General features: G+C 38.0%; 3 protein-coding genes across 3 annotated transcripts in view; 1 reads left to right on the top strand and 2 right to left on the bottom strand.

The window, feature by feature from the left end:
- Positions 1-3,561, bottom strand: part of COL28A1 (collagen type XXVIII alpha 1 chain) — a 43,940-nt gene extending 40,379 nt beyond the window's left edge. Inside the window, 1 exon segment of the mRNA XM_027684626.1 lies at positions 3,067-3,561. Within this exon segment, the coding sequence (XP_027540427.1) occupies positions 3,067-3,561 (495 nt within the window).
- MIOS (meiosis regulator for oocyte development) lies at positions 3,230-16,622 on the top strand. The gene is made up of 11 exons (XM_027684730.1): positions 3,230-3,370; positions 4,265-5,631; positions 5,836-5,934; positions 6,862-7,119; positions 8,327-8,496; positions 10,329-10,394; positions 11,003-11,161; positions 11,876-12,028; positions 13,207-13,411; positions 14,491-14,620; positions 14,836-16,622. The coding sequence occupies exons 2-11, from the start codon at positions 4,335-4,337 to the stop codon at positions 14,930-14,932; spliced, it is 2,634 nt and encodes an 877-aa protein (XP_027540531.1). The 5' UTR covers positions 3,230-3,370; positions 4,265-4,334; the 3' UTR covers positions 14,933-16,622.
- Positions 16,623-19,057: 2,435 nt separating this feature from the next.
- The window catches only part of RPA3 (replication protein A3), a 3,061-nt gene continuing 588 nt past the window's right edge, over positions 19,058-21,530 (bottom strand). Inside the window, exons 3-4 of the mRNA XM_027684754.1 lie at positions 20,066-20,174; positions 19,058-19,573 (exon numbers count right to left, since the gene is read on the bottom strand). Coding sequence (XP_027540555.1) covers positions 19,491-19,573; positions 20,066-20,174 — 192 coding nt within the window. The 3' untranslated portion in view covers positions 19,058-19,490. The remainder of the gene's footprint in view (positions 19,574-20,065; positions 20,175-21,530) is intronic.

Below are 21,530 nucleotides of genomic sequence, written 5' to 3' on the forward strand. Positions count from 1 at the left end.
GTTTGGTTGATGATATCAATCAAAACTCACTGCCTTAAATTTACATTTTTTTCCCCCAGTGTGCTCTTCACTCAATAAGAGTGACAATAATTACTACAAAGAATGTAGATTTTTTCCTCTGGCTAGGAGACATCACTAATAGATGCAATTTGAAGTAAATATTTTAAAAGGTTTTTAAAATCACTGTTCCTAATACTTGATAGATCTTAATTCAGTGCCATTGTTGTTCATACACTGTGTAAGTAGAGTCATGATTACATGCCTTTTTAAAACCAGATTGCAATAAGTGTATCAAAAGGATCATTTAATTGTTGAATATGTAAGCTATAAAGATATTAATGGTACCTAAATCCTGCCCTCTGGTGTATCTACATGATAATGCACAATGATGTAATGACAGTCACACTGGGTGACTCATTCAGCATTTAATCTGTATACACCCGGTAAATGAGGCTACTGTCTGGGCAAAACATTTGTGTCCTTCTAATAGAAGGTGAAATCTAGAGACTAAGATATTAAAAGACTACAATACAAGGCTTCAAGGAGGGAGGATATCTCCAGGAAGAACAAACTGGTTTTACTCCTTAGTTCTTACCTGATTCTGAGAAACTAAATACTTGTTTCATACATTCCTCTCTTTTGAATGCCCAGATTGGGAGTGCCAGTACCTGACACATAGATCTTTTGAGCACTACAAAATCAATGGAAGTTAAAAGTGATCAGTGAGTGTACCAGCAAGGCAGCATAATCTGCTGAAATAAGTACAGTTCTGAGTTGTCAGAGAATTGAAATTACAGTCTTGTTGCGTCACTTAGGAACACACGTCATACTGACCTGAGACATGTTTTGCATTAGTTTTAAGGTAAATTATTACTTATATTTGTCAGAAAAGTGAGCAAAGATTAAAATAGTAATTGTTTAAAATAGATTCATGTTACTTCGTGGCAGTCCAGTTCCTGAAATGCCACAATTCCCTTTTGGAACAAGCTCACCTTGTTGTCCTTAAAAGAAAGCCAAAAACATAAAACCCCCTCAAAAGACCACCCAAAATTCCAATTTAGAATAATTTTTGCAATTTTTTTACTTCACTGACAGCCTAAAGCAAAGATGACCAAAGTTTTCATGTGCAGACAGTGCAGTATCTGTTGTGTTGCCATTTCATGCCTACGAAAAATATTGTGCATTCTGAAACACTAAATAGCTTGTGTTTCTATTAACTTGCTTTGTACCTGTCATTGGAGTAACAGCATTTACTGGTTCAAAATACAATTTTTCATTTTTAAATTTCTCTGAATCTCTCTTGTGCCAAAGACACAGGAAAAATCCTTTCTGTAGTTTGTGTATATGTTAGTAGTGTATTTGGACCATCATTAGGACTCAAGAAATGAGATCTCAGATACTTCAGCTGCTGATTCACTAGTACCTAAAGAACTTACTCTTAAAATCAAAGTTAGATGATGTGCTTATTGCAAATGTTAGCTAAACTCATAAACTAAACTCCTATCCTTTCCCACGGTAAAATGTTAGGAACATACAAACTGAATTTCATCTTTGTCATAAAAAGAACCAGCAGGTGATTATTTGAAACAGATGTGAAAAAGTCACTATGCCCCACTTCAACAGTAGCAGAGGAAATGGAATGATGAAAAATGAAAAAGATAAGCATGAAAATACAGACTGCCAATTTTGCCTTTGATATATGATAGGCTACTCTATTTGAACTACTCTTATTTTTTTCTACAATGCTTGGCCTTTTTTATTTATCAAAACAACTGCTGAGTACCTAAAGATTACCATTATTAAGGGGGAAAAAAGGCTGGTTTTATAAGGGAAAATGCTTTTCAAATTGGAAAAATATTAGAAGGAAATCTAAGTTGTTGTACCATTATATCACATTTGTGGCTTAAATTAATAAACGTCATGAAAATTTAACATACAAAATGTAGTTTTCTTGGAGGACACAAATTTTCCAGTATGTTTAGAGACAAGAAAAAACGGAAAACAGACATTAACACAAATTATATTAAAAGCTGCTCAATTCACATTTTTTAAACTGAAGGCACTGAACACAGGGAGGTTATTGATGAGATGGATGGACAGTACTTTATCATACATTTTCCTTAAAAAGTTTTGCAAAGCTATAAAAACTCTAGTAACACCATTACAAATTCTTTACTGTAATTAAAAAAAAAAAAGGAAAATATTTAATAAGGAAGCCTAAGAGTATTCATTCCCTTTCTTTTCTGAGAAAAGAAAGAAATAAGAGAAGCAGCTAAAATAAGGAACGAAGATCCTGACTCTAACAGTGATAAATAAATACAAATGTGACATTTAAATATTTCCAGACCAAATATTAGTTCCTATATGAAGAAGGAAGTTATTCAGAGAGAACTTGAAATTGTCCAATAAATAGTTCAGCTTGTAATTTTTATTTTGGACAAGTTTGAAGAGCATTAAAAACAAAAGGAGAAAAGGTTAAAATTCACATCTCCACGGTTTGCAAAAAAGCAGGTTGTGAATTCTAATAATATAGGAGCAAGGAAATATATATTTTTTTTTTCCTTCCAGGTAGTTTATAAGTACGAAAGCTTTATGACTCTGAGTTTCATCAAATACTGGAACAGGTTTCCTGGAGATGAAATGGGAGTCCCAAAACCCCATGCTTTGGCTAGTTGAGTAGGGCCCCAGAAAGAGGGTAGGGTTAGATCGGATATGAGGAAGAAATTTGTCACTGTGAGAGTGGTGAGACACTGGCACAAGTTGCCCATAGAAGCTGTGGACGCCACATCCTTGGAAGCGTCAAAGGCCAGGACGGATGGGGCTTTGAGCAGCCTGGTCTAGGGGAGGGTGTCCCTGCCCATGGGGAGGCGGGGGGGTGGCTGAAACGGGACATCTTTAAGGTCACAGAATCACAGGGTGGGTCAGGTTGGAAGGGACCACAGCGGACCATCTGGTCCAACCTCCCTGCTCAAGCAGGGTCATCCTAGAGCACATGGCACAGGATTGCATCCAGACGGTTCTGCACCAGTCCGCGCGCGGGACTCTCCGCATTCTCTTCTGAGCGACCTGTCCCGGGCACTGAGACGCGCGGGGAGGGCGGGGCTCCCGCGGCCAATGGGAGACCGCGGCCCGGGGACGGAAGTGCGCCACGGCCCCGCCCCGCGCCAGGCGGAGCTTCCCTTTCCCCTTCCCGTTTCCCGCCGCCGCGCGCGCCGGAACCGCCGCGCTTTTCCTTCCGCACCGTCCCTGCTGCCGGAAACCCGCGTGTGCTTCCCGTGCTTTCCCCTCAGGCGGCGGGGCTGGCGGCTCGCCGCCTTCTCCCCCGTCCCTTCTCGCCGGCGGCGGTGGAGGTGCTGGAGGGTCCCGCGGGGTGGGTGAGCAGCTGCCGCGCCCGGGAAGGTGGGAAGGAGGGAGAGAAGGAGGGTGGCAGCGTCCCGGCTCCTGCCGGGAAGGGGCTGCGGAGGGGCCCCTGCGCCCCTCGGAGCTCGTAGGAGCCGGGCGGTGTGGAGGGCGGGCAGGCACACACAGGCCCGGGGAGAGTGAATACCACTGTCTTTTCATACTTCCCAATCCAGCATGTCCCTTTCTCCAGTTATAAAAGACGTTTGTGGGATCTGTTTGTAGGTGAGCATGCGTAGTGATTCTGGGCATGAAGCTACTGAGAGTGTAGATGGAGTTTAACAGTGATGTTAAACCTTTTTTAGTGTTGCTGGGCCAGATACGAACGAAGACAAGGTTACATTGGGGCAGGAGGTGGCATCAGGAGCTGTACAATAAGATGACAAGTTGTATTTCTATAGAAATCTTCAAAGAGAGCAAGCCTTTCTAGGCTGTGGAGCAGACTTCAGATAAAACAGACTAATTTTTGTCAACGAATGCCCTTCAATTAGGGAGAGAAATTCTCTTCTAGATGTTTGAGGGAGTGGCTCCTTCCCGGCATCCCACCCACGAATTGTGCCACATCCCATCTTGGTTAATGTCTTCTTGCTTAACACTGGTGTGGAGTTTGTAAACACAGCAAGTCCTGTTGTCATCGGTTTGTAGGTGGCTGTGTTGGTTCTGTCTTAGTAGGTACGTGCCAGTAAAATGTGCTGTGAGGAAAATGATGTAATGCAGAGAATGCTTAAGGTTTTGGCCTGAAACGTGTTACATCTTAAACCCCTGGGCTAAAAGTCATTTATATTTTTGTTTGTTTAGTGATGAACTCAAATTGCAAAAAGAACTTGGGTTTTGATAATGTTCGTGCAAATTATTTTCTCAACAGTTTTCATATGCATGGATATCACCTGAATATTCTTACCAGAGCTTAGATTGTGCATGAGCTTACCCCAACCATGAGTGGCTCCAAACCTGATATTCTGTGGGCCCCGCACCATGTTGACAGATTTGTTGTGTGTGACTCGGAGCTGAGCCTTTATCACATCGACTCTGCTATGAGTTCAGAACTCAAGGCAGGGTCCTTGCGGCTGTCAGAAGAAACTACGGCTACGCTGCTGTCCATAAACTCGGATACGCCCTACATGAAATGTGTGGCCTGGTATCCCAAGTACGATCCCGAATGTCTCCTTGCTGTTGGACAGGCCAATGGCCGAGTGGTACTTACCAGCCTTGGTCAAGATCACAACTCAAAATCTAAAGATTTGATAGGCAAAGAGTTTGTTCCCAAACACGCACGGCAGTGTAATACCCTGGCGTGGAATCCACTGGATAGCAATTGGCTGGCTGCTGGCTTAGATAAACATCGGGCTGACTTTTCAGTGCTGATCTGGGATATCAGTAGCAAATATGCCCCAGAGACTGCAGTTGCTACAGAGAAAGTAAGACTTTCAGCAGGCGATGCGGAATCAGGACTGGTAGTAACAAAGCCACTGTATGAATTAGGACAGAATGATGCTTGTCTCTCTCTCTGTTGGCTTCCACGGGATCAGAAGCTGCTGTTAGCTGGAATGCATCGAAATCTGGCTATCTTTGATCTAAGGAACACAAGCCAAAAAATATTTGTAAACACTAAGGCTGTCCAGGGAGTGACTGTTGATCCGTATTTCCATGATCGTGTAGCTTCCTTCTATGAAGGTCAGGTTGCCATATGGGATTTAAGAAAGTTTGAAAAGCCTGTTTTGACCTTGACAGAGCAACCAAAACCCTTAACAAAAGTCGCATGGTGTCCAACAAGAACTGGACTGTTAGCTACTTTGACAAGGGATAGTAATATCATTAGGCTGTATGACATGCAGCATACTCCCACCCCTATTGGAGATGAAACTGAGCCAACAATAATTGAAAGAAGTGTCCAACCTTGTGAAAATTACATTGCTTCCTTTGCCTGGCATCCCACAAGTCAAAATCGCATGGTAGTAGTGACCCCCAACAGGACTATGTCTGACTTCACAGTTTTTGAAAGAATTTCTCTTGCATGGAGTCCAGTGACATCCTTAATGTGGGCTTGTGGACGACATTTGTATGAGTGTACAGAAGAAGGAAAGGCTAATTCCTTGGAAAAAGACATAGCAACCAAAATGCGGCTCAGAGCTCTGTCAAGGTATGGTCTTGATACTGAACAAGTTTGGAGAAATCACCTCCTAGCTGGAAATGAAGATCCTCAGCTGAAATCGCTTTGGTACACTCTGCATTATATCCTTTATTTTACTGTAGTTTCTGTCCTAAAGAAGTAATATACCTTTGTATGTAAACCACTTATATGAAATGCATTAAAATCTTTAAATATAATGTAACATCCTGTAAGGGCTTTGCATGTTAACAGGATGTGACCTTAAATTTTTAAAAACAGTTTTTCAAACACTTGGGAAAAATTAAGCTTCCTATACATGAAAATACTTATGAAGCAGTATACTGAAGATATGGATCAAAAACTTACAGGAAACAAAGGTCCCTTAGTTTATGCCGGCATTAAATCAATTGTGAAGTCATCTTTGGGTAAGAATGTTCTAATTTTGCTAAGTTCTGTTGTAGTGTGTTTGCAGAATGATGCACTCATTGGTCTATCTTTAATAATTGTCCAAAAAGGCTATTTAAAAATTTTGAAACTAAGTATTTCTGTTTATGTTTTAATAATGTAAGTTAACAGTTTATATTACAGTAATTTCCAGAATTTTCAGTGTTCAGTAATCATAAAAGCATAATATCTTCAGAGGTAAATCTTTGAACTATTTCAAACATAGTGAGTTTTGACTATGGCACTGAGAATTCTTGCTCCCCACAAGACTATCTTATTTTTCAAAGCTCTACATCTGGATATAATTCTAGGAATGTGACTTTACTATAGTTACTGCTAATGTATTAAGTACGTTTGCACAACTGTGTTTAGATAAGCTGTCCTGTTCTGAAGTCGTAATTGCCCCTGGTGTATCACATTCTGCCTCTCACGCTCACTGAAGTTTTTGTTAGTATAATCTATTATTTGAATCTTCTCTATTCTTTATATGTCTTATTAATATATATGCTCCTTGGAGCAAAAAATAAGTCTTCAGTGGTGGGAAAGCTTCTAGCACATTGATGCTGGCTAAGAAGAAAACTGGTAGAGCAGGTGCTTGACTGCGTATTATGTATTTTCATTTTGAACATACTGAAAAGCCCTGTCAACTGTAACAAGAGGTAGAGGAAGCAAAAAAAAAATTAGTGGGGAATGTGTGTCAAGTTTAGGTGCATTTTTTTTTTTAGTAGATCAAAATCATTTCATGTATGCTGCTTCTTACTGTGGAGTTGTAAGCACTGTTAATTTAAAGTACTAAAAAATAACACTCAGCTTTTGCACTCTGTGTTATGATTGAAATGAAAGCCTCATGTTGTGATTGCGATGTAAATTGTGATTTAAGCATAATTTAACTTATTTCCCATTTCTAGGAACAACAGAGAACCTCAGGCACAGCAGGAGTGGATCTGATAGACAGGCAGATATTATTCAATATCTGAGTGAGGAGAGATACTTGGCTTTGCAGCTCTGTGGGTGGATAAAGAAGGGAACAGACTTAGATGTGGAACCTTTTCTAAATTCATTGGAACAGGAAGGAGACTGGGAACGAGCTGCTGCTGTAGCACTTTTCAACTTGGACATACGGCGAGCAATACAAATTCTACATAAAGGGGCTATCTCAGGAAAAGGTGCGTATTGTGTTTAGTGTCTTCAATTTTGGCACTATATCAGTTTAGTAGACTTTTTTTCTATTAACAGAATTATGGAAGATAGTATGGAAGAGATGCCTGTTGTCTTATAAAGTTGTTACTTGAAGCAGTTGTATTGGAGCTTGAGAATCTGACAATCCTGGTATTTTGCTCCTCAGACTACCATATGTCATACTGTCTAATTAAAATAGATCAGATGTTTCTGAATTTCTTACTGATACAAACCCCAGAGAGACATACATTTGGAACTAGTGGGATTCTTTTACTTTAATGGATTTGCTTCTTGGCTAGATATCATGTAAATCTGCTTCTGTTGGGCTGTATTGCCAGTGCAATGGCTGTGGAATAATTAAAACATAATGTTTGATATCTGCAGAAAACATTTGTTTTGGGGTAATATCTGTTAAGAGTTACCGTGTACGATGGAAAAGTTAAGATACTGGAGCCAGGAGATGGAAGTGGCTTTGTTCTGTTTTCTTGCCAGTATTCCTCCTGCAGTGCTGCTTTGCATTTGTGCTCTCTATTAAATTAGAAAGACTATCGTGCCACTAAAGTGGGTAGGTAAGACAAGACAAGCTGTAAAGATTCCTTTATTTTTAATATTTCCCCTTTTAGTGGGGGTATGAGTGTCTGTGTCTGCTTTTCTTGGGGGGGTTCAGATTGAAGACATGCTATCTTTAAATTCAAGAATAAAATTGAACTTTCTGACAGAATGAATCTTTAGATGAAATAGTTTCATGTTTTAGGAAACTTCTTAACTTGAAACTACTATATAACGTTGTCATCCTCCAGCTAGATCTGTTAAGTGATGGCTGGATATACAGTCCTGGTTTTCACTTCTTCTGGATATGAATTATGATATTGACAATCTTTTTCAATAGCTATTTCAAATTACCAGAACCAGCGTGATGTTGTTTAAAGTATAATGAGGCTGTTGTGCGTGTGGGCTTGTGACTTTTAGAGATGTTAACTTACCTGAACAGAGGCATTTAATGCAGAAACAAGTGCATACATGCTAGTGTATGCACATTTATTTTAGCTAGTGTTAATTCTACTGCATTTTGTCTTGCATCCTGACAAAACATTGCATTTTAAATGGATGCTTTCAATTACAGTTTTAACTGGATTTTTTTTTAAGTCCTTGACTTGAATAATACTGTTTCACTGATTGCTTTTCATAAATCAGGTGATCTGAACCTTAATGTAGTAGCAATGGCTCTGTCAGGCTACACAGATGAGAAGAACTCACTTTGGAGAGAAATGTGCAGTACTCTGAGACTGCAACTGAACAATCCCTACTTGTGTGCAATGTTTGCTTTCCTGACAAGTGAATCTGGTTCATATGACGGTGTTTTGGTGAGTAAATTTCTGTTATGTTAAAATTCCTCTATGTAATAGGAGCACATAGAAACATGTAGGGAAAGTGCTATATACTTCATGAATTAATCAGATTAGAATATATTCTTTTATCCCGATGCTGGCAAATAGCATTTGTTTCTTCTAGACAGACATCTCATGTTAGTGAATGTTGCATAAACAGCCAAAATATCCATTATAGTTCACACATTTTTTTAGAGGGATTTTATCTTTGGTGTGAAGTTATTAAATCACAAGAAATACATTATCAAAATAATTTAAACAGTGGGTAAAAAGGGGAGAGAGGTTAATAGTGGAATTGCAAAAAGCTGAATAAATGCAGGGGAGTTTGCAGAACTTTCATCAAGCTATATTTGCACTGAATTCTATTTTATTTTTCCTTGTTTACTTGTAAAAATAATTTCACTGTGTAGGAATGGTAAGCAGAGCAGTTTCATATCTGAAATTGATACAGAATTGCCATGTGAAGAGCAAACTAAATCTTTAATCATGAGATACTTTGAATCTTTGGAGGAGTAACATACTTGATTCTTGGTTAGCGATCAACAGAAATACTTAAATCAGTTCGAATTATTTAGCCCAAGAGAGGACTCCTGTAATGCAACAGGGTAATTGGCCCAAAGCTGTTGAAAACCAAGTTGCCATAATATGATGCTTTTACAGTAATAAAATAAATAAAAGATTAGAATCCCAGAGGAGAGAAACCTCAGTCTTTTTTTTCTCTCTTTGAAACAGATTATTCTTGTTCTCTGGTAGTAATTTTGTAGTTTTTTATTGATGAATTGGAAACTCACTCATCATAAGGTGTTATTTGTTTGTTTTTCATTTTAATTTTTCCTTCAGTAAGACTTGTTGAAGTTTGCATGAAAGAGATTTTTGTCAAGCACATCTTGTTTTGGCAATGTCAATCGCAGTTTCTATTCTGAGGATATCAGGAGGGAAAAGTGTGGGCATAGCTAAGTACCAGAATTAATTTAGTCCAGTACTTTTTTTCTTCAGTATCTCACCTAGTAAAAGGCTTAAAAAGCAGAAAGTAAATATCACTGTATGAATTTCTGATAAATTCATGTTCTGGGTGTTTGGAGTTAGTTTTTGTTTGCATGGGGTATTTTGTTTACTTTGTTAACTTTTATTTGCAATTTTAGGAAGGAATTGAGTAGTTAGGCTAGTTATTTTGCAAATATGATAAATGTAACTACTCACCCTTAAGGGGAAGGAAGCACCTAAGATTCCTAAATGCTCATTGGTCGAAAGGAACAACTAAAGTCAGAGGGTTCACAATCAGAAAGTTTTATTAGTAAATTACACAGTTGGCATGGAAATTGATATGTTAGTCCCTGACCAACTATATAAGCACACAGCAGTGGGTTTTGGATAAAGGAGTAGGGTGAAAAGGAAGAGAGGAACTAGTGGGAGATTTTGTAAATATGAAAATGGTTTGTTTTTCTTCCGCCTGTGACTTGGTGAGACTTGGCTATTTGTGCTAGAAGCACTAAGCCCAGCTCTACATGACTGGCAGAGTTTCTTTTTGTAGAGTTTCATAAACCATGGAGGATGTGTTGTAGGAAGCTTTCCTGCCATTTGTATAGACTGTTCCAGTAGCCCCAGTCTTCCTCTGATACCCCTATCTGAGTATAAATAATTAAGGTGATATACTTAGTGTCAACTTTCTTCAGATGCTATGTTTTCTTTTTACACAATTGGTTTCATTGTATTAGTTACACAGTAGTGGAAATGCTCTGATTTTTACAATGTTTTGAAAAAGTGGAAACTTGCATGTGATGTTAATGTTCCCATTTTTCTCTCTGAAGTATGAAAATAATGTGGCTGTACGAGACAGAGTGGCATTTGCTTGCAAGTTTCTCAATGATGCTCAGGTGAGTTTGTGGTTGCACTTCTAAGCAAACTTTTAAGCTGGTCTTTATTCAGAGAAGAAACTCTGGAGTAGAGGGGCGAACACTGGAAGTAGAGTCATGTGTGATTTGTTTTTGTCATCACAGTAGTATGTAAAGTATGGTTTTTAGTTAGTACCTTCAGCTTGGTTTTTGGTTTGGTTTTTGCTCGGTTGGTTTGGGGGATTTTTTTTTTGTTTGGTTTTTTTGTTGTTTTGGGTTTTTCTATTAGTATTCATTACATGGTAGTTTAAGTGCTATTGCATTACCTGTAGACCTGTTTTACTGGATAGTGTTTGTACTTATTCAGTAGTTATTTCCAGATGCTTATGTTCTCTCAAGTTAAGGTTTGGTTTTACAGCAGGAACATATTATTTTAAATTCACTGAAGTATTTAAAGATTACATAACCTCCCTCTTTGCACTTCCTATCAGGAAGCTTAAAATTCATTTATAAATACTTGATTTCATGCAATGCGGTACAGTATAATAATTTAACATTTTCTGTGTAACATCCAGCAAGCAGCATATTCTGTTAGCAGAAGACACTCTTTTTATATATATTTATATATTTACTTATGTATTTTTTAATAGCTGAACAGGTTTATTGAAAAGCTGACAAATGAAATGAAGGAGGCTGGGAATTTGGAGGGAATACTGTTAACAGGGCTGACAAAAGATGGGGTTGACTTGATGGAAAGTTATGTTGACAGAACTGGAGATGTCCAGACAGCAAGCTATTGCATGCTACAGGTTAGTGTTTCACTCAAAAATAAAGCTTTACAGAGGAGAAAAAACCCATAGTTTCTTTATCAGTGTAGTACTGAATCTTGTGAACTAAAAAGTATTTTCTGTGTTAAATTGGGATGATATATATTATGCCTGTTTTGTGGAGTCATCTGAAACACTAAGTGTTAATGACAAGCACGTGTCTTTACACCCTCTGGTTCAGATGGTAGAGGAAAGAGACAAAAGAAAATCATTGTCCTTTTCACTAGTTAAACCGGGAATACCCATTTCCTTCCTTATGCTGGTGTGTTTCCTGACAGGTTCATTATTTTTTTTCCTTCCAGGATTTTGATGGATAACAAAGGTGAGGTTTTTTGTTTGTCTGTAAGCATTGGGTTTGGTTTTTTTTATGATGGACTTATCTTGGCCCTTATATAGTAGCAGCTATTACCAGCACAGTATTTAAATGCATATGTAATCTTAACAGTGGTATGGACTGTGATATATGACAGAACTTTCAAATCCTTCATCTCACTGACACGATTTCTTAGGAGGACGTGGCAGCATAAGTATTTTCAACCAGAGAGGCAGACCAAAGAAAACCTTTATCAAACTCACAGAAAATTCGTCTTCTTCAAGACAAATTACACTGTATTGTTTCATGTATCTCGTGCATTTTGTAAAGCCTTTTGAAAAAGTGAATAATATGCATCTGGCATTTTTTCCTGCCTGCTTTAGGGTTCTCCATCAGATGTACTTAAGGATGAAAGAGTTCAGTACTGGATTGAGAACTACAGGAATCTCTTAGATGCTTGGAGATTTTGGCATAAACGTGCAGAATTTGATATCCACAGGAGTAAGCTGGATCCCAGTTCAAAGCCTTTAGCCCAGGTAAATGTAATTCTTGTATGATGTATGACCAGTCCAGAAAGAAACGTGCCATGGCACTTCCGTAAAAAAAAGTTGCTGGCTGCACCTTGGCTTTCAGGACAGTTTGTGTGCAAAAGAAGGATTTCAGCTAAGGCTGCCCTAAAACAAGGACCTGTCACATTTTCTTTTAAGTAACAGGTCTTTCATAACCTATGACTTATCAACACCTTTTTTTCTGGGGAAACTGGAAACTCTTCGGTTTTTTCCTTACATGTTGAAAATCAAAATCAGAGATGTATCATCAAGCTGAATTCAGTGTCAGTGAAAATGATGCTGAAACCAGGGAACTAGGTCAAATTGCTCTGTTTTAATTGAAACAAACCTCAAAGCTATTTTGAAGACCTTGAACCTGGAACTAAAGTGAACCAGCAGCAACTTTCATTATCAGTTCTGAACATAAGCTGGCCCAAAAACTAACATCCTGCCCAAATGCTATCTTCTTAACATCTGGTTGAATTTTTAGCCAAAATGGTTTTACTCACAGCCCCTTTTACTTTCTTATGTCTTCTAAGTATGTTCATTACAAGTTCTAGGGCCCGAGGATTTCTGAGGAAGGCTGTTTTTTTAATTCATGTATCCATCACAGCTGTTTAGGGAGAGTTGCATCTGTGCTGCTCCAAGTGGAAGGAAGTTGAGTTTATTGTTTCTTCCTTATGTGGTTAACACAAATAGCCCCTAAAGAGTTTAAAATATGTGCTCCTTGGTATCAAGTCACAACTTGTGGCATGAGGGGTGCAGATAAATAATATTAGGATAATCTTTAAGCTGGGGAGTCTAGAGTGAGTCACCCTACTATAAGGAGGGAGAGACCAGACTTAATTATATAATAAATAAACTTAATTTCTTCCATTACTGCAGATGTAGCTTTTTATTATCTTAAATAATACCTTTCAAAGTTTTAGGAGTTGTGCATGTTTTTATATGCTTTTGAAGTACATAAGAGCATTGTTAAGGCATACTCCTCAGAGCTGTGCGCCACATCTATAAGCCAAGATGTTAAGAACTCCTTCACAAGTAGCCTTGGCTTTCCTTGGCTAGAATATCTGGTAAATAAATGTTTACTAGTTTGAATGGGTTCACTCATAGATGTAGCAAAAGTGGAACCAAACAAAAAATTAATGGGCTTTCATTCTCTTTAGGTGTTTGTGAGTTGCAATTTCTGTGGAAAATCAATCTCTTACAGCTGTTCAGCTATTCCTCATCAGGGGCGAGGTTTTAGCCAATATGGAGTCAGTGGTTCTCCAACTAAGTCAAAAGTTACAAGCTGTCCTGGTTGCCGTAAGCCCCTTCCTCGCTGTGCACTTTGCTTGATAAATATGGGAACACCAGTTTCCAGCTGTCCAGGTATGACACAGTGGGTTTTAGTTACTCAGCTGCAGTAGTAGTTAGAGGCCTAATTAGCAGTTCCTATTGGAAGATCTTCTCTTGCACGTTTTTCTTTCTAGTTTTGCTCATACTGCAAGTATTCATATTCATAATTTTGAAGGGAGAAAGACCATAATTAAGAACTTGTTTATATCCCATCTGATTTTGTGATGAAACCTTTGTTTCAGTTCTTTGGGGTCAGACAATATGCACAGTTACTTGGTTCTGACAGTTTTCCCAATGAGATTGTCAGTGAAATTCCATAGTTAGACTGATGTAAAGATTCAAGTATTCTGGAGGTCAGTATTGTGAGCTTTAGAACTGAAAGAAATGGAGAATGTGTTTTCTTGAGCTGAATTGTAGGCATGCTACATAAATCTTACAAGGTAAATTACTTAATTTTTAGCTGCAAGAGGAAGAGAGAATAAATTTGATGTGTACTTTCTGTCACTAAGTATGAAAGACAGTATAGGTCATGCTGTCACAGCTAAGAAATTTTTTTGGTTCTAAATGTCTTGGGCTCAGCATTATATAAGATCTAAATGAAACTGATTTTGTCCATATTTTTAAGTCAGTTTTGTTAGAGAGCCACAAACAGCTGTGCAATTGTTATCTGTTTATATCTCTTCTCATTCTTTCACTGATCTATGTTAGGACTTCTATATTGTACTTGTTCCAATTCCTAACTTAGATTTTGTTGATTTTTTTCTAAAGCAGAACATTTCATGTGCAGCAGAACAGGCCCATAATTCACTGGAACATAAATCAACCACTGAAACATAAATCACCACTGAAAGACATTTTGTCTGTAATATTTGCTTAATAGGCAAGTTTAGCATGTCCGTACGATGTGAAACAACAACTCAGTAATGTAATTCTTGTTTTGGCATTCCACCAGTTCTTAATAATTTTACTGACTTCCCTTTTAAAATCAGGCCGCTTCTTCACATAATGTTCCTAATTTCAAATTTATTTTAATAGTGTTGCTGGGGCTGAAATATAAATGAAGTGTAATGATTTACAGCTGTATTTGTGGGGTCGGGTTTGCTTCTGCACAGGAGGATCCAAGTCAGATGAAAAAGTGGATCTTAGCAAAGACAAGAAGTTAGCCCAGTTCAGCAACTGGTTTACTTGGTGTCACAACTGTAGGCATGGTGGACACGCTGGGCATATGCTGAGCTGGTTCAGGTAAGTTGATGTTAAAATCTTAGTTATTTCACATGTGTGTGCTGCACTGAGTAGGACATGCCTCCTTCACTGTATCTATCATTATAATGTTTAAATAATAAAACTGAACTATGATGCTGAGTTTTTCTGAGATACTACACCCCTGCACACAGTTAAAGGTGTGGATTGTCAAATTATTTTACCTGTTTTTTCTTTTTTCTGCTATTGCTACTTAGGGACCATACTGAGTGCCCGGTTTCTGCCTGCTCTTGTAAGTGTATGCAGCTGGATACAACAGGGAATCTCATTCCAGCAGAGACTGTCCAGGCATAAATATTGCTTGAAAATATGTGGCTCTCCAATGGATGTCCATCACAGTCCAAGCATATATTTTAGACAAAGGTAATTTGTGACTTACTGACTGGAAAAAAAAATAAAATGCTATTAAATTAGTAAAATTATGTGTGTATGAGTGTGCTTGGTAGAAACAGGTATTCCTGAAGTGAGCCTCTGTAGGAGGACTGAAGAAAAGCACTCCTGGATTTGTGGACTCTTTGGATTTACTGAAATCCAAAGACCTTTTTCAGTACAGTTTTCAGGATAATGCTGATCGGCCCCAAAGCTGTGTTTATATGCTGTGAAAGTGGACCCTCAAAATAAACACTTGAAAAGTGTCCTTCAGAAGATGGCAAAGTGATGCTGTGGATTCCTCTGTTCATTGTTTGATCACGCTTGCTTGTATGCAAATGATGGTTTCCTCCTAAGTTCATTCAAAATGCTACTGTTAATTGTATTCTAAAGGTTTTTATTTTAAAGAAAAATCCATTTCTTTCTGTCCCCAAGTTTTGTTCATAGTAAAGCAATGTCTTTGCATTCAAGCTCTTATTTAATTTGCCTACATACCTAGCTGATGTGAATTATAAAGCTAAAGAATTTGGGGGTTTGCTCTCCTAGCAAAGTCTGTATCCTAGAGAGGAGTTCCCTGAGTGAGAAGTCATGTGTCTGTTTCAGTGCAGAGTGCAGATAAACTATAGGAGGTTTTTAGTTGAGTGATTAATTTAGTCCTGTGAAGACCTGAAATCTCAAGGACTGGAGACTTGTAAATATTTATTTTAAACTACATGCTGAGTTTTGACTACAAAAATATTTGAAGACTCTGAGATAATCAGGATTTCCCCATACTTCTGAAATATACTGGGAAGTGTGGAATCAACCTTGGCACTAGCAGACACCAGTCTGCTCCCAAAAGGCTGCACAATTTTAAGTAATTGATCAGACTAGTTCTAGATGAGTAACCAGCTGGAATTAAGATTACTTATTAATTTGAGAGAGCATCAATGGTATTTTGTGCTAGGAGCTAATTGGTATTGTTGTCCTTGACTTTACAAAGGACAACAAAGGACTTTACAAAACTCACACAAATTAGGGAAAAAAAACAAACCTGTTTTAAGGTATGTGATAATAACATCAGTTTACTTGGTGTGTGTTTATTTATAGTATATGAGTTACTTAACACTTGTGTGCTATAAAATACTAAATGGAATGCTAGCAATAAACTGGTACTGTATTGCCAGGACTGTGAAAATTGGTGTTTTAAGAGAATATATTGTAATATACCACTAGTTCTACATGCTCAATGTAGTTTCAAGAAGATAGAATGTGGAAGTGTTTTTTGTGAATATACAAGATTACATTCAGGACTTTGGGCTACATTTTCTGATTTAGCATTAATGTTGTAATAAATCTGCTGCATTTTTTCTGATCTAAAATTCTTGCCTAATTGAAAACAATCTTTTTTAAGTTAAAAATCTAAGAGGTACTTGATACTTTTAGGCATAGGAGAGCAGTTCCTTTTTTTTCTTGTTAGAATATTTATTTCTTTTTCCAGTATTTTTGCACACTTCATTTTGCTGTTGAAGAGCTCTTCAAAATGTTCTCCATTTATAAATGTAAACTGGGGCTTACTGTATGGTACCCTATTTATATAAATACAGGCAATAAAGCTTTTGTTTTATGGAAATGAGGATTTTTAAGTGTCACGTGTGTTTTTATTCTTCTGTAGTAACATTTAGTAAATTTTCCTGATAATTTCCATTCCGGTTGAATGCGTCTGCCACCATACAACGTCTCGCTTTCTTATGGAAAGAAAATTCATCTATAACGTCTTCAACTTGACTGTTTGTGTCAAATTCTGTCATTGCATTAGATTAAATTACATGCTCACTTTGATACTCATCATGTCTTTGAAATGTTTGGGATTATGGAAGTTGCATATTCTGGCACAGCATTGCTATCAGTTTTGGCTGTTAAATAGTAATCAGGCTTTTAGGCCAGTAATTACACTATTTGCAAAATTTACGAAGCAAGAGCTGTATGTTTTTTAATGATCCGATTTTTTTCCCTTGTTTTGCTTTTAAATTAATAAAGCTGTGCTTTTGGGGGTGATTTGTTGTCTTCTAACAAAAACTACAGCTACACTCATTTTATTAGCTGCAGTTTTATATTTGCTGTTCCCTGGTATCTGCTGAAGGTGGCCTTGCATGCTAACGGGTTTGTCCCTGTGGTTCAGGCCAATTACATTTCATTGTTTCCATTTCCTTAGATGCTCCAGCCTGGCCTCCCTTCCTTGATTGAGTAAAAACACTTTATCATCATATGCACAGGCTGTTTACACATGAGCACCACACGAGTTGTGCCCATGTCCCGAGCAGGGACAGCAGAGCAAGTGAGCAGGGTCAGCCAGGAGCCCTGAAAAAAGGTGCCAGATCTCAGAAGTCACTCAGGAACATGGTGGGAGCAGTCCTGTCCCAAATGACATGACCTTCTCAGTCAGCTCTGATTACATAATTCATTTCATACTCCTCTCTCCTCTCCCAGATTCCTGCCTTATAGCAGCCTCATGTCCTCCCAAAGAAGCCACCAGCTATTCACACCTTCTGTTACTGGTCCTGCTGCTGGCCCTGGCTTTGGTGACATCCCTCTCTGGTGTTTATGATACAGTTGCCCTGGTGACTTCCCTTTGGTCAGCGACCCCTGCTGCCACTACTTCCCATTTTATTATCTATGAGTGTGGCAGTTTCTCTCACCTTCCTTGTGTGTGTGATGCCTGGGGCCCTGCTAACCATCAGTCCTAGCTGACAGGTAGCAGGCCCCATGGTTATGCCTTTCCTTTGGTAGTTGGAATAGCTGGCAGTGGAAAATTATGTTGGTAAATGCATACGTGACCTGAGCATTACTCTAATAGCAAGAATATTTTACAGTTCCTTGCATTGCTGTCTGGTTAGTACAGCCACATAGCCAGGGTAGGCCATTTATTCCCACAGCCTGATAGTCTGTAGAGAAGCAGATAAATGAAAAGTAGGGGAAACTTTTAGTTATGTCCTGCTTGCCCAGCCACCCTTCACTGCATGAACAAGAAGAGTCTTGACCGACAAAGGGGAAACTGGCATTTCACACTCATTGTAGCCACATTCAAACATTTACTCACAAGACCTCATACCCAAGGATGGTCCCTCTAAAATACTAAAGCCATCTAGTGGTAGGGTGCTTTATTTACAGATTGTGTACATGCACAAAATAGCAATTTTCTAAAGCAGAATAGAACAAAATAGTTCTAAATGCTAGGAAAACATGCACACAGTTATTAAGAATGACATTGCATTCTGCTGAGCACTCAAATAGTGGTGGTGATAGCACTACAGGACAGAGCCACAGGTATAGTGCCACACGGACCTTGCGTTCTTATTTGCTATATGAGATTGACTCCTACTTCAGAAAGCCTCCTCCTTCCTAGTGACAGTGACTGTGTCACTGTCTGTCTTCTAGGTAGAGAGGGATTAAAAAATAGATCCCCTGTTTAACTGATCATCTCACCAAATTGTAGTAATTTTGATTAAAAAGTCTTTGAAAGAAATTCCTTGACTGAAAAAAGACGTCTATAAATAAGTACAAAGCTAGCAATCCTATTAAGGCACTAAATCTAGCTACTAAACCTGAAACCTGTTTGTATGGAAGTTTAATGAACATGGCTAAGGTTTATTTAAAATACTTTGAAATATTTTAGTAATTCACAGAGAGTATATCCAAAGCTTGATTTTACTTTGATTGTGCTACCTTAAGAGACCTTAAAAATTCTGCTATGAGTTGTGTAAGTAGCTTGGATAGTAACAAAATTAGGAACTGTGCAGAAGTTCCTATTGTTAAAGTCATCATGACATGCTGGCTGAATACTGGTAGTGCTGCTTAGATTCCCACCAAGAATTAAGGTTGTGATGGGCAGTCAACTGTGCTTGAAATCCCCAAGACTAACTAGACATATTCCAAGTGTTTAACATCAGTGCAAAAGGCAAGTACCTTGTATTCCACTTTGTTATATTTAACAGTTTCAGGTAAAGTAGAACAGGAGTCATGATATATCACTGCAAACAGCACTCTAACAAGCAATACTGACACAAATAGTTAAGTGTGAGATTTTTTTATTGGTTGAGACCATTTTCAAGATCCAAAATACTGTTCAATAAATTTGTATCAAAGCAACTGAAATTAAAAATCTTTATAGTAAAAACCCACCAAATTACTTCAGTAAAATATCCTAGAACCTCTCCTAATAACAAAAGGATTCTTACAAAACTTCTGTTTCTGCCATGTCTAATCCTGTAAGAGAACACTCCTCATGGATGCAAAAGGGTTAGATATATACAGTGAGCAAGACATCCACAGAAGTATTCTCCTTGCTGAATAAATACATTTGCAAAGAAAATACTCTTCATTGGCAACACTTAGCACACGTAACAGCATCTTTTCGGTATATTTGTTGAACATAAATGCAACTGTTACCATGCTGTCAGCTACTGTTGTCCCCCCTGAAGCAATAAATTTATGCTAAGAAAAATCAAGTGTTCCTCCCAGTACCAAATGGGAAGTATTCAGGGAATTCATGAATAATTTTTAGTGCTTCATTGTAGAGTTCCAGATCTGAAAGAGGGCAAAGAAAAGTGTTATGATGCATAAGCTAAATTTCCCAGAAGTCAATGACAACATTAAAGCACTGCTTATTTTAAAGCAGTATAGCTGAGTGATCTCAGTCTCCCTCAAATTCCCATTTTCCCCAAGGCAACAACACTTATTGCTTGTTTTTCTGGAGGGTTATTTTTAGGTCTGGTGGCTGCACAATCACACTAAGTTCAGGCCAAGGTGAGAACTGCACTGTCATGAGTGGGAGAACAATCAGAGCATGGCAATGATCAAGACTGGCTTTGGCTTTGAGTAACTCCCTACAGTTTAACCATAAACCACTACATTTGGTACAGAACTTTTCTCATGACCCTCCTTTTCTACACCCAGCTCCATATCTGGCAGCTTGAAGACCTTGTCTGTAAGAAAAGGTAATCAGGCTCTCCCTTCGTATTTACTGAAGAAGAGTTCAGATCTCAAAATGAATTTGTTATAATGTATATTCTTACTTACCAAATGGACTTTTATCTTCTCTGAACTGGACATATGACACACACATGATGGTTGCCTGATTTGTAACTCTTCCCACTACTTCAATAATTCCTGAGATCTCCTCATCTAGCTAGAAAACATACCAAAGATGAAATTAGCAACACTAAATTAGCTGCTATCTCTATTTAAGAGCACAGCACTTAAGCTAGGAACTCTCCAACACTGACGGTTTGTTCGTGACAGATTCAGTTTAATGTCAAACAATGGAGTACTACTGGATGGCCCTGTTGCCCTCCCCCCAAAAAACCACAAAAGCCTTGACCCACTTAGAGATTTACAGGTTTTGTAATAGGCAATTCAGTACCAACAAAAAAAAACGTATGAAGAGGCATCAGAAGGAAGATAACAGTTTATATGTATATAAAACTGTGTCATTTAAACACTGAACAGAGAGTAATCTAGGACACAGAGCAGAAGAATCCAGATTTGAATGCACTGCATTAAATCCTGAGTCAATTATAAAATTCTGTAAGAACTAAGGAGGTATCACACATGCTAGAGAGCAGTTCCAGTGTTCCAGATTCAGGAGATATATTTGGAAATTATTTGTAAAGTAATCTGTCAGTAAGTGTTCACAACACAAAGACCCTAGCAAGCCTTTGGTTGAACAAGGGAAAAAAAGGCTATTTTCTTGCAGTTGGAAGTTTAAGTCAGCAAGCTTCACATTTATAAGACAAAAATGTGCCAAATCAAAACGCATTTTTCATCAACAAGGAGAGAATCCTGTCTTGAAAGTCTAAGAGGACCATATGCAATTATTTCACAGGAAAATGGCAAGATTTCTCAGCATTTAACAACTCATTCAGAGAAAAAGATGTAAATATACAAATGCTCTCAGAGCATTTGCCATCACAATGAAAATAATCCTTTAATTACAACATTTGCTAGAGAAAAAAACATACTGAAGAGACAGAAGAGAGTGTCAGGGTGTTATTCCTTCAGTGGTACTTGAAAACAAAGGAAGCAGTATTTTTGTTCAGTAGTTCTCATTATATCTTATACCCATTGTATTAATTGCTTGGTGGGGTTTGGTTGTTTTTTTGTCGTTGTTGTTGTTTTTGTTTTTTGTTTGTTTGTTTGCTTGTTTTTGCTAAGAAAGAATGCTTCAAGCTAACTCTGAAGTTTACTGGAATGCTATGACAAGTGTTCTAAGAGGATGTAGCAATGTCAACTCAAAAATTCTTAAGAATACCATATTCTTGGGTCTTTTTGATTATAAAAACAATATGAAAATGGGAGGAAAAAGTGAAATTACAATAAAGCTAATACATGTAGTGGAATATATATTACACTGTAAACAACTAATGAAGTAAGAGAAAATAGCCAGACAGGGACATGTCTGACAAGGAATGAGTTCTGTCTCTTAACACTAGTTGAAAATTAATGAAGAGCAAGGCAGTTCATGGGTAAGACTGCAAGCTAGCTG

This window comes from Neopelma chrysocephalum, unplaced genomic scaffold (assembly GCF_003984885.1).
Source record: "Neopelma chrysocephalum unplaced genomic scaffold, ASM398488v2 Primary Assembly neopelma1_67, whole genome shotgun sequence".
NCBI lineage: Eukaryota > Metazoa > Chordata > Aves > Passeriformes > Pipridae > Neopelma > Neopelma chrysocephalum.